Raw genomic sequence first — 12,634 nt, 5'->3', positions numbered from 1 at the left:
TAGAGTTTTTTAAAACAAGCTTTTACAAGGCTAATAGTTTTTTCTTTTGTTTTGGGGTGTTTTTTGTTTGTTTTTAAATAATACCAGTGTAAATAGTGGGATAAGAGAGACAATCCTGCAGTGTTCGTATGTCAAACGCCACAGCATCAGGCCAGAAAATGAATCTGACTAGTAGTTGGCTTTTAACAAGCCAAGATAAATGCAAGACAGTTAACATTAAGAAAAGTTTTCAATTTTAAGAATTCTTTCAATTGTAATAATTCAGATACAACAGTTTTTGTTCTGTGTTTGTCCTGCACCTAGCACCAGGCCATCCTGGGCCATGATTGGGGCAGCTACGTGCTACAGCAGTACAAATAAATAATAAATTTGTAAAACAGGTAAGAATGTTTCTTAAAAATAATTCTCAACACAATTGACTCCTTCCTGCTATTTCAGTTGAGCACCATAAAGAAAACAAAATATTTAAAAGTTTGTGTTAAAAAATACATTTGTATTTTGTTCTTTTGAATAATTAATCCCGCAAACATTTTTTAAATTGGCTATAATGTATCTATTATGTAACTGTGCAAGCTAATTTTGACCTGTGCTGTTATAACTTTCAGTGGGTTAGCTACTGATTAATCAGGTCCCTTGATTTGCTGACTGTTATATGTTCACAGCATACACACAGAAGTTAGATTAAAAACAAAAACACTCTTGCTGGAAGGTTGCAAAGTAATACGACTTTGTTTCTTAGAAATCAGAATGATGACACAAGAACCCTCAACTCAAAAACAGAGAGAGAGAAAACAGGCTGCTCCCTAGGGCAGCAAGACATATAAGCTGGCTCTTTTCAGAATGACTCGGATTGCATGCTTTGCTACAGATCCACCCCCCCAAGTCTGCAAGCAGGACCAAGAAACCACCCCACACTCTAAACATGAAAGCTTGCAATTCCAACATAGTCCTCCATACCCCACACCTAACATGTTTTATAAACAGCAAGCCAGGCCAACTGGTAACTCTCATATTACGCACTTTCATACTGGGATCAGAGGTCAGGACTCTTGCTTGGTCACTTTCTTGACTCTCGGCATCAGAGACTGAGTCTGACCCTGGAAGTAGGGGTTCCAGAACAATTTTTATAGTGGGGGTGCTGAGAGCCATTGAACCAAACTGTAAATCCTGTATATGATGGAAACCACGTTTAGCCAGGGTGTGCGGCAGCACACCCAGCACCCTAAATTCCAGCATCTATGCCTGGAAGTGGTGGAGTCAATACAGAGGAAAGAAAAAGTATATCTAAAACTACTCCATTCCCATGAAACTGACAGGTCTAATCCAGCAGTGATAGACTTCTGGATGCCCATGAATGAGAAGGTTAATTTAATGCACTCGAATATACCTCTTTAGCCAGACCTAGAAGATGTGATAGTTGTTAAACGTTTTACATTTCCAGCCCTTGGCTGCTTGAGGAACCCTGTGAGAAGTTTTAGAGAAGCCCCATAAGGGGGAAAAAATATATATATATTACTAAGGGCTCACAGCCCTATGAAATGCTGAATGTCTTCATCTCCTACCGAAGCCAGTTGGAATTTTGGTGCTCAAGCATGCCTCTAGCTACTCTGAATATGCTTACAGTGGTAGCTGATTGTGTCATGGGATGGGATCCACCCTTTACTCACGCAAGCTGTCCCATTAGCCTCTGCATATGTAAAGCCTACCTGAGTGACAAAGGACTGTAAGATGGAGCCCCAAAGTAACAGTGAAATAACATTACTGCATACACACAGTTGGCAAGACAAGCAGGCCCCATGTCCATTTTTTTCCTCTGTAAGTTGCAGTGGTTTCTGTAATCATGCAGGTAGACAGAGAACATAAACTTACACTTTTTCACATTTATATAGTACACTTACCCTGTAGGATATGCTATCTGCCCGGTGTTTGGGTCACAAGCTAAACCACTGCTGGTTTGGGTAGTTATTCCCAATACTTTCTCAAGCATAACCTGCCCAAAAAAAGGGGGAAAATATTGAAGTCTAGTACAGTCAGAACTATGTAAGAACTTATAAACAACTCCCAGTTATTAGATTCTTGAAGCAGTTGTTCCAACAACCTGGAAGGCAAGGTAAGAGGGAACCAATACAAATTCAAGCAAACAATCACGCACAATATACAGGCTTAACACTGAACTTTATTTAAAAAAGGAAACATTGCTTAACAGCCCAAATCATTAGAGACTATATGTTCAGGCTTTAAAACAGTGGCTGGAAATAATTTCCCCCTCTATACTTCCAAAACCAGAAATTAAAGTTTATGATCAAAGATTATGTTTATACTAGTCTATGCTGGCATAGTCCCTAGCATAGATGAAGCCTACACTGACAGAAGGACTTCTGCCTGTGCAGGAGCACCACCTTCCCAATGGACACTGTACTCTTCAATCTGTGTGGCTGTGTCTACACTGGGGGGTTTGTCAGCACAGCTGTGTCAGTCACAAAAGTAGGTTTTTTTTACACTCCTGATCAATCTAGCTATGACAATACAAGTTAATTGTAGGTACTTATCAAGCCCCCCATTACTATAGTATCTGAACACCTCTCTAGCTTTAAAGCATTTACCCTCAACACCCCCGTGAGGTAAGTAAGGCAGCTTTAGATCCCCATTTTATAGCTGGGGAACTGAGACACAGAGGCCAAGATCCTCAAAAGTATTTAAGTGCCTAACTCTTATTGAGAACCTTTGAGGAGCTGAGCCACAGAGTCTAAGGCCTGGTCTACACTTCAAAATCAGATTGACCTAACTACATCACAAACAGCAGTGAAAACATCTCCTGCCCTGATTGCCAAAGTTAGGTCGACCTAACCACTAACCCTAACCAAGCATAGATACAGCTAGCTCAATGGAAGAACTCTTCCATCAACCTAGTCACTATCTCTCGGAGAAGTAGATTAACTAAATTGACAGAAAAACCCCTTCTATTGATGCAGGAAGTGTTTACACCACGGTGCTACAGCAGCAGCACCATAGCTGTGCTGCTGTAGCATAGAAATGGCCTAAGTAACTTGCCTAAGGTCACACAGGAAATCAGTGGCACAGCAGGGAGACCATAGGAATACAGCTCCCCGCAAAGGCTTAGGTGTCAGTGATACAAACTGTTTGAAGAGGAAATAGAATTGTGAATGCAGGTCTCACTAGCTAAAATGTTTTATTCAACGTTTCCAATCTGTTACTTTTGAAGGGATGCTTTCAGAACAAGTTTGTTTAAAAAAAAAGGGGGGGAGCTTTGTAGAAATCAGTTTTCATTATTTTCAAAATACTGTAGTAGATTTAAAAAAAAAAAAAAAGAACAGATCCTGTTGCATTTCTAACACATATGCTGCTGCACTGGAACGTGAGACCCTAAATGAGATATAAACAAGAAAAGCAGACCAAGCAGAAACCATATCTTTTTACAGTGAAGTTATTTTTACATCAAGACAACTAACTCACTGAAAAATTCTAGTGGAAACAAGACTCTGTGGTTTTACTTCAGTGTAGAAAATCGAGGTCAACCACAGCTGGAGGGAATAGCTTTGTCTTCACTATTAAAGGTATGGGTTTTTTAACCTCGAGGTAACTAACATGTGCATAGTGAAGATAAGGTGTTTTATTTGTACTGTGAGGTCAGGCTTACCTCAGCAAGTCTAGCTTGCTGTAAAACTTTGATCTTCACTGTGCTTTTACCTGAGGCAAAGTTACCCCCAGGCAAAGGACACACCTGTTTTGGCAGTGAACACAAGGTCTATAGGGCTGATCTTGTCAAGATAAAAACCAACTAGCCATGCTGTCTCCAGGAGGATTTTACAGCAAGTTGGCGATCTCGCTGATGGGAGAGGTAAGGAGTTGAATCCAACAATGAGGAATCCCAAGAATGCAAGAAGTGAACAAACCGCCCCAATGGCACAACAGAGTGTACAGCCCCTAGGTAATAAAGGTAATAATTGGAGATATACCAATCTCCTAGAACTGGAAGGGACCTTTGAAAGGTCATTGAGTCCAGCCCCCTGCCTTCAGTAGCAGGACCAATTTTTGCCCTAGATCCCTAAGTGGCCCCCTCAAGGATTGAACTCACAACCCTGGGTTTAGCAGGCCAATGCTCAAACCACTGAGCTATCCCTCCCCCTGGAAGCTGGGGGGGGGGGGGGTGTTATTTGTAACTTGTATGTGTGCAACTCCTCCACCAAGAGCCTTGCTCCCACTGAGACCCAACCCCCACCCTCAAAACACACACAGAGATACACCCATTCCCCAAATAAGTTAGACCCACCCAGCGCCCACAGCCCATACTAGGGGATGCTGGGGGGGGCTACATCCAAAGGAGGGGGATGGTGAGAGAGACACCCATATGCATCCGATGAAGTGGGCTATAGCCCACAAAAGCTTATTCTCAAATAAATTTTTTAGTCTCTGAGGTGCCACAAGCACTGTTGTTCTTTTTACCCACAGGAGGGTCTGAAGTCACCGCTCCTTTTCACCTCTAGCTCTCCAACCCAAGAGACGATCCTGCCCACTTCCTTAGTCCAACCTCCCCACGCATCCCCAAGTTTCTCTCACTGCCCCCCCAAACCCCATCTCGCATCTGGAAGGGTCCAGAGAAGGTGGATATTGATTAAGCGTCTCCCGCCCCTCCCCATTTCCCCAAGCCCCACCCCCTTTGCAGCTGCCCACCCCTCCGTGTCGCCCCGCCCCCTCACCCAAGCCCCACCCCCTTTGCAGCTGCCCACCCCTCCGTGTCGCCCCGCCCCCTCACCCAAGCCCCACCCCCTCTGCAGCTGCCCACCCCTCCGTGTCGCCCCGCCCCTCACGCAAGCCCCACCCCTTTCCAACTGCCCACCCTCCGCCGCCTCATCCAAACCCCGCCCCTCACAATTCACCCAAGCCCCGCCTCCTTTGCGTCTGGCCACCCCCTACGTCACCGCCCCCTTATCCCAAGCCCCGCCCCCATTGCCTCAGCCTCTCTCCCGTTCATCCCGTTCCCTCACCGCCTCCTCCGGCCCCTGGTGCTTCGATCTCCGCCTCAGGCTTAAGAGCGGCGGCGAGTCGGCGCCCCCGCCCCGGGTGTAGAAGCCGCCGCCGCCGGACCCCGCCATGGCTGCGGCGCCCTCCTCACCCCGGTTGCCCCCCCCCCTTGAGCGGCCTCTGCCCTCAGCAACCGCTCCGAACTGCGCGCGGAAACCCGGCTCCCCGCCCCCATTGGCCGTCGCGCACGCCAAACATCTCCGCTCGCAGCCAACGGCGGCGGCTCTTCCATGAAATCCCGCCTCCTTCACGCCCCAATGGCTGTCGTGTATGCTAATCATCCTTCGCTCAGCCAATAGTGACGGCGCTCTCATGAAATCTTGCCTCCCCGTGAAATACACTGTGAGCAGAATCTATTTTCAACATCAGCCAATCGTGGCGGAGCTACCGTAAAATCCCGCCCCTCGTCTCGCCTTAGGGTCTGTTTTAGGTCTAACAGCCAGCAGGGGCCGGAAGGTTGTGGGTTCGAATCCCAGCCCCCCCAATACCATGAGTTACTTATTTAAAACCCAGTTAATTAATTAGCACCCGTTATAAGCAATTAAACCATAAATCCGGGAGAAGAAAACTGGAGTCTGATTGTGCAAGCTCTCTCCATACACAGACTCCCGTTGAACCCCATGATCTTTCTGTGCCAAGTAGGGCTTGTTGGATCAAGCCTAATATTCAGACTCCAGAAGATTTAATATAACTGAAAGGATCCAAAGATGCTTCACAGCTTGTACATACTAAGCTTATTGCACACACCAGCAATTCCCTGCATCCCTCTATTTGTCACACACACAGAGAAAAGGCTCTATGCATGCTCCTTTTCCCCCCATGCTTCCTCAACAGGGTCCCCATTTCCCCCTCCCCATGGTAGGGGCTTTGCGTGTGCCCCCTATTTCCCCCAGCCTCTTCCCCAGTTAAGCAATTTAACAACAAGAACAGTCATAGTGCATCCATAATGGTCCATCTAGCCCAGTATCCTGGCATCCAACTGTGGCCAAAGCCAAGTGTTTCAGAGGGAACCAACAGACCAGGCAATCATCAAGTGATCCATCTGTCACTCACTCCCAGCTTCTTCCACTCAGAAGCCAGGGATACCCAGAAGATGGGGTTGCATCCCTGACCATCTTGGCTAATAGCCATTTGATGAACTTATCCTCCAGGAATTTATGTAGGTTTTTTTTTAAAAACCTCATTACAGTTTCGGTCTTCACAACATTCCCTGGCAATGAGTTCCACAGGTTGACTGCATTGTGTGAAGAAGTACTTCCTGTTGTTTGTTTTAAACTTGCTGCCTATTAATATCCCCTGCTTCTTGTGTTTGTGAAGGAGTAAATAACACTTCCTAATTCGCTTTCTCCACACCAGTCCCAATTTTATCATAGCCCCTCTTAGGCATCTCTTTTCCAAGTTGAAAAGTTACCGTCTTTTTAATCCCCCCCCGAAAGATGACATTCAGGATGTTGTCAACATGCTAAATTCTATTGGGAAGATGATCAGAGATGAGGTAGAGTATTACTAATTGTTTGATCAATAGACAATTGCAGTGGAGCTCCGTGGCATTGGAATAATTTTTATAGTGGGGGGGTACTGAATGCCATTGAACAAAACTGTAAACCCTTTATTTGAAGGAAACCACTTCACGACAAGGGGTGCTGCCACACCCCCAGCACCTCTGGTGGTGCTTGAAGCTGGGGCTGTGCTAACCAGATGGGAATACCATATGCCCCGATTTTGCCCATTTAGTTTTCTCCAAAATGGGTATGGTTCTGGCCATTGATGTCAGGAACATTCCCTGAAGTTTTGGAGTTGATTGAATAAAGCATTCTAGAGTTTAACACGTTACAGACAGAGAAATGTTGTCAAGTTGACTGTGGACTTCACAAATTTACCCAACCATGCTGATTTGGGGGCAAGGGGGGCAGGGTAGAATAGGGGACAAACAGAGTTTCTCCCATAGGGGGAAAATGGGGGACCTGGGAATGGGGATAGTGCAACTCCCATCCCTTATTTCAAGGGACCATCCCTTATTTGATTTTTTTCCTTAAGGTGACCCTCCTCATCCCTTGTTTTAAGATGTACTGAAATGTAGTAAACCTGATCAGAAGTCCCATTTTAAACATTACATTGAAGCTAATGATAATTGCATTGTATCCTTGAGGGCAGTAGAAATGTACACTTCCGAGAATAAAAAAAAACACATGATTTGCTAAGGGAAATAGTGTTTCTTTAAAATATCCCTTAAAATAAAGCAGCCTCTTATTTTTCATGTGGTTTTCCCTTACTTCTATCCAACAAAAGTGGTCACTCTAACCAGGGAAATGGGGAATAGGAGCAAACAGAGCCTCTGGCTGGGGGAGGGAAGGAGAATTGGCAGCAGGGGGCAAAGTCCTTGAAAAAGAGGGGCATGGAGGGATTTAAGTCCCTGGAGTGTGCAATAAGTCAGCCTATACTAGCTACAAAGTGTGTAGTCCCCATAGTAAAGTACTTAATACTTAATAATATAAGTCAGTACTTTTAAATAAATAACCTGAAAACATCCTTGCTAGACCCGGGACAATTTCAGCTTCTATAGAACATCTACTCAGGGGAGCGCATTTTCCATTTACCTCTGACTGGCTTATCTTCAAGCAGTTAATTCCCCTTCCTCCTTTCATTCTGGGTACCATGTTCTCCTCCTCCTTCCTCCCCAAAACATAGGGGGAAATGGTTCTGCTGTTTTGCCCCCGGAGGGATCCTCACTGGTGTGCTCTGGGAAAGCCCAATCCAGCGCTAGGACTGAGTTTTTAACCCTTGGGGGAGGGCTCTTTTTTAAAAAAAGCTTTATGTATTTGTCATATCTCAGTGCCATCATTAAATGCTTGGTGAGAATAGAAGCCCAGAAAGCAAACGTAATGAGAATCAAATTGGTCTGTAGACCTAATGCTTATGGCCAAGCTAGATTTGAGGTATAAAAACTTAACAGTTAGGGGGTCGGGGGAGGTAAAGGCAAGGTAGAGGAAACTCAATACAGCTGAGTTGCTGGTCTGTGTATTTATCTGTTTACAACTTACACCTGTGCTGTTTGCATCAGTGGCACCAGCAATCAAGGAATCTCTAAGGGCCTAATCATTGAGATAGCTAGGCACCAAGGATAGCATCAAGAATTTCACAATAGACCATACTTCCTGTCCTTTCCCTACTGCCCAGGTTCAGCTGCCATCACTTAATTAAAAAAAACCCAAACAAACAGGAGTACTTGTGGCATCTTTGAGACTAACAAATTTATTTGAGTATCAGAGGGGGAGCCGTGTTAGTCTGGATCTGTAAAAGCAGTAAAGAATCCTGTGGCACCTTATAGACTAACAGATGTTTTGGAGCATGAGCTTTCATGGGTAAATACCCACTTCGTCGGATGCAAGTAGTGGAAATTTCCAGGGGCAGGTATATATATGCAAGCAAGAAGCAAGCTAGAGATAATGACGTTAGTTCAATCAGAGAGGATGAGGCCCTGTTCTAGCAGTTGAGGTGTGAAAACGGATATTTCCACTACTTGCATCCGATGAAGCGGGTATTCACCCGTGAAAGCTCATGCTCCAAAACGTCTGTTAGTCTATAAGGTGCCACAGGATTCTTTGTTGCTTTTACAAATTTATTTGAGCATAGGCTTTCATGGGCTACAGCTTTTGCTTCAGGCTGGGGGGCTGTCTGTAAGCGAGGACTGGTCTGTCTCCCAAGATCTGTGAGAGTGAGGGATCATCTCTCAGGATATGTTGTAGATCTTTGATGATGTGCTGGAGAGGTTTTAGTTGGGAGAGGAAAGTAACAGCTAGTGGTGTTCTGTTATTTTCTTTGTTGGGCCTGTCTTGTAGTAGGTGACTTCTGGGTATTCTTCTGGCTCTGTCAATCTGTTTTTCACTTCAGCAGGTGGGTGTTGTAGTTTTAAGAATGCTTGATAGAGATCTTGTAGGTGTTTGTCTCTGTCTGAGGGATTGGAGCAAATGCGGTTGTATCTTAGAGCTTGGCTGTAGACAATGGATCATGTGGTGTGTCCTGGATGGAAGCTGGAGGCATGTAGGTAAGTATAGCGGTCAGTAGGTTTCCAGTATAGGATGCTGTTTATGTGACCGTCACTTATTAGCACAGTAGTGTCAAGGAAGTGGACCGCTTGTGTGGTTTGGTCTAGGCTGAGGTTGATGGTGGGATGGAAATTGTTGAAATCATGGTGGAATTCCTCAAGGGCTTCTTTTTTTATACACTTCAAAAGCTAAGCTCTGACAGCAGTAGCCACTTTGCAGCGAGGTGGGAATTTAGGGGCCAGAGAACTGGACTGGGACTCATGAGACCTTGGGCAAGTCACTTCAGCCCAGATCCTCCAAGATCTATTTAGGTGCCTAACTCTCATTGTCATCAGTGGGAGTTAGGCACCTAAATACCTTTGAGGATCTGGGCCTCACCCCAACGGGCCTCAGTTTCCCCATCTGAAAAACGGGGATAATGATACTGCCCTCCTCTTTAAAGCACTTTGAGAGCTATGGATGAGAAGAGCTAGAGGATAGTGAAGAACAAAACCAGTTCTGTGTGGGCCAGAGCTTCTAGCAAGCTCGTTTCCCTATGGCAAAGAAAAGCAGAAGGATGGTCAAGAACGTGTACACTCATTGGCTAGCCAATTTTTTCCTATTATTCATGTGGGTCTTTAACACAGAGACAGACCTTTAGCTGGTGTAAATCAGTGCAGAGCCATTGACCTCAATGGAGCTAGGCAGGTTTACACCAGCTGAGGTTCTGGCCCATGGCTTCAAACACAAGGGAGATAGAACACCTGTAAAAATAGGAAAATGTGACCTTAAAACCACAACTTTTGGCAGATTGATTGAGAGAGAAAGATGGGGGACAGGGCCTGGGACTATTTTTGCCCTCCTCCCTCCCTGGGTTTTTTTTTTTTTTTTTGATTGACTAGATTTCAAGTTGATGGCACCTCTTAAATTATGTTCGGTTGTTTTTTAATTGGTGTAAAATTCCTGGGACCTGCTCTTAGTGATCCATGTCTGTGCTTGGAGCATGGACAAGTTTGGGTGTAAGGGGAAATTTAAGGAGGCTTTAGGCCATCTGTACAGGCCTCATTATCTGGAGACAAGCAGGGGTTTTGTCTGAGGACCCCCATGTCAATTACAAAAGACTCAGAGGCCCCCTGCATTGGGGGGAATCCTCAAGGGGCTCTTTCGTCCCACTTTAAGGCCCCTTAAATCTGTCAGAGAAGAGCAAAAATATTTTAGTTTAACTGGCCATCAGCCTTCTGGAGTGTTGGCCAGGTGCTGAAAGAGGGCAGGCTTTGCCAAAGCCCGAGCAAGTAAGGCCACGTCTACACTACAAAATTAAATCGACTTAACTTATGTCAGCATACAGCTACCATGGTCATTACAATCGCTTGTGTGTGCCTACACTTTGCTCCTTGTATCAGCAGTGCTTGTTCTCAGTGTGGGGCATTGAAAGGCTCCTGAAAGCCAGTACCAGTCGACATAAGCAGCGCAGTGCCTTCTACACTGACACTGCATTGATCGAACTACAGCAAACTTGACTCTCTGCCGCTCGTGGAGATGGAGTTATTAAGTCAGTGGTAGCGGTTCATTGAGGGGCAAATCCCAACGAGCCTTTATAGACCTCAGGGGCCAGCCATGTCCAGGGGCTGCTCCCCAGACCAGGTTCCCCCCCTCCCTGCCCCCTGAACTCCCCTGGAGGGTGCACAGCCCCCTGCGAGCCCTCCCCACCCCACCGGCCCCCACCCTGAGTCCACTCATGGACTTTGCCGGGCTTGGGCCACTGAAGCAGCTCAGCAGGTAGGAGCCACCTTCTGGGGGATCCTGGGGACTCCTGTAGCAGATGCATGCGGGCAGAGCCCCCCATGCGCCCCCCCCCGTCTCCTCCCTTGCTGCGCTCGGTCTCTGTGGCTCCCAGGAGTGTGAGCTGCTGCCGCCGTTGCCCCTCCCAGAGCAGGCTCAGGGCCCCGCGCCCCGACGGCAGCTCACATACCCAGGAGCCGCAGAGCCCAAGCATAGCGAGGGGGAGCTGGAGGGCACACGGGGGCCTCTGCCCTCATTCATCTGCTGCAGCCTGCAGGAGCCCCCCGGGGAGGCGCCAGGCCACAGCCCAGGCAGGAGGGGTGGGGGGGCGCGGCTGCTCCCTGCTAGTGGCGCTGCCGCCTTTGCAGGGCTCCTGCCCCACTGCGCCGTGCCGGCTCCTCCATGGCTGGGGCTCACCGCCCCCGGAAGCAGGACACTCTGGCTCTCCGGTGCCTCCAGTTGGCGGCTCCTCCCTGCCGAGCCAGGGCACTGCTTTTTGGTGCCCCCAGGGCCGTCCTTAGGATTTACGGAGCCCAATGCAGTATTATTAAACTGGTGTTGTGGCAAATTCAGGCCAATTAGCTACCTGGAGAGGGGTAACAATTAGCCCAGAAGGCTTAGCCAGCAAAATGAGGTTCAGCTGGGGCAGGGGTTAGGAAGCAACTAATCAGGTTCAGCTGGCCCCAGTTGCTAGAGACCTTTTAAACCCTCGCTGACAAGGAAGCAAAAACGGGGGAAGGAGGATGAGAGAAGCAGGGCAGCTGCCAGCAAGGAGGGACAGCTGAGCTCTGAGACTCGTTGCAGGACGGAGGGCATTCTCCCCGGGGGGGAAGAAACTAGAGCTAGGGGGCCGGCTGAGAAGGAATCAGCCAGGCCTTGTGAGATTGAGAAGGGTTTTCTTTTCCCTTGTGCCCTAGCCTGTGCCTCTGGGGCTGGGAAGGACTGAGCTAACAAGCAGAGGGGCAGGTATTTTGCCACAGTGTCCCTATGCCCAACGGCAGCCTAAGCTTGCAGCCTGGTGGGGGCGGGAGCGGAGGGACAAGGCAGAAAGAATAACAAGACGCCAGGCCCGCCTCACGGTGGCAGAGAGTCACAGGTTCCCACAGAGACCCCTGTACCCTCTCCCTCACACAGAATGGACATGCAGAAGGTACCTAATTAAAAGCACTAAACTTGCGAATAAAAATGTCAGTCACAGGTTTTTTTATATGTCTTGAAGTTTGTCAGACATTTATTTGCAAAAACTTTGTAGCAAGGGTGAGTCAGCTGTCTTGCTGAATACAACATTAAATATTATGGAAAACATGACACAGCTCTTCTCTGTTTTATATTTTCTTAATCAGTATTTCTAAGCTGATTTTATATTTTAAATGTTCTCTTAAATGTACTCATTCCAGATTACTACATATTTAACTCACTGAAACAGACATTATTTTAAATTAATCAGGCACAGAGGTTTAGTGTGTTCATAACAACGTTCATTGCTTTTGGAAAAAGGGAACACTAATTTACTGTGTGTGACCTCCATAACAATACACATTTATGAAATTTCACCTACTTTAAAAAATATGTTTCCAAAGATTTTAGGCATAACAAAAGATTTTATATCTTACTAAGGGCTTGGCTACACTGGATAGTTGCAGCGCTGGTGGCAGGGGCGGCTCTAGACCCCAGCGCGCCAAGCAGGCGCTTGGGGCGGCCGTTTCCCGGGGGGGCGGCATTTGGCTCCGGTGGAGCTCCCGCCGGCATGCCAGCGGCAGGTCCACCAGAGCCCGGAACGAGCG

The 12,634-nt window shown here is 47.0% G+C and overlaps 1 protein-coding gene across 2 annotated transcripts in view; it reads right to left on the bottom strand.

The window, feature by feature from the left end:
* Positions 1-7,794, bottom strand: part of WDR62 (WD repeat domain 62) — a 43,323-nt gene extending 35,529 nt beyond the window's left edge. Inside the window, exons 1-2 of one of the 2 annotated variants that reach the window (XM_039510549.1) lie at positions 7,641-7,794; positions 1,899-1,990 (exon numbers count right to left, since the gene is read on the bottom strand). In XM_039510549.1, coding sequence (XP_039366483.1) covers positions 1,899-1,990; positions 7,641-7,700 — 152 coding nt within the window. In that variant the 5' untranslated portion in view covers positions 7,701-7,794. Of the gene's footprint in view, positions 1-1,898; positions 1,991-5,006; positions 5,132-7,640 lie in introns of those variants that run through there. The other variant, XM_039510548.1, reaches the window with a different exon arrangement.
* Between the last annotated feature and the right edge of the window lie 4,840 nt (positions 7,795-12,634).

The sequence above is a fragment of the Mauremys reevesii genome, linkage group 22, assembly GCF_016161935.1.
Source record: "Mauremys reevesii isolate NIE-2019 linkage group 22, ASM1616193v1, whole genome shotgun sequence".
Taxonomy (NCBI): Eukaryota; Metazoa; Chordata; order Testudines; family Geoemydidae; genus Mauremys; species Mauremys reevesii.
This window is presented reverse-complemented; position numbering and strand designations above follow the sequence as displayed.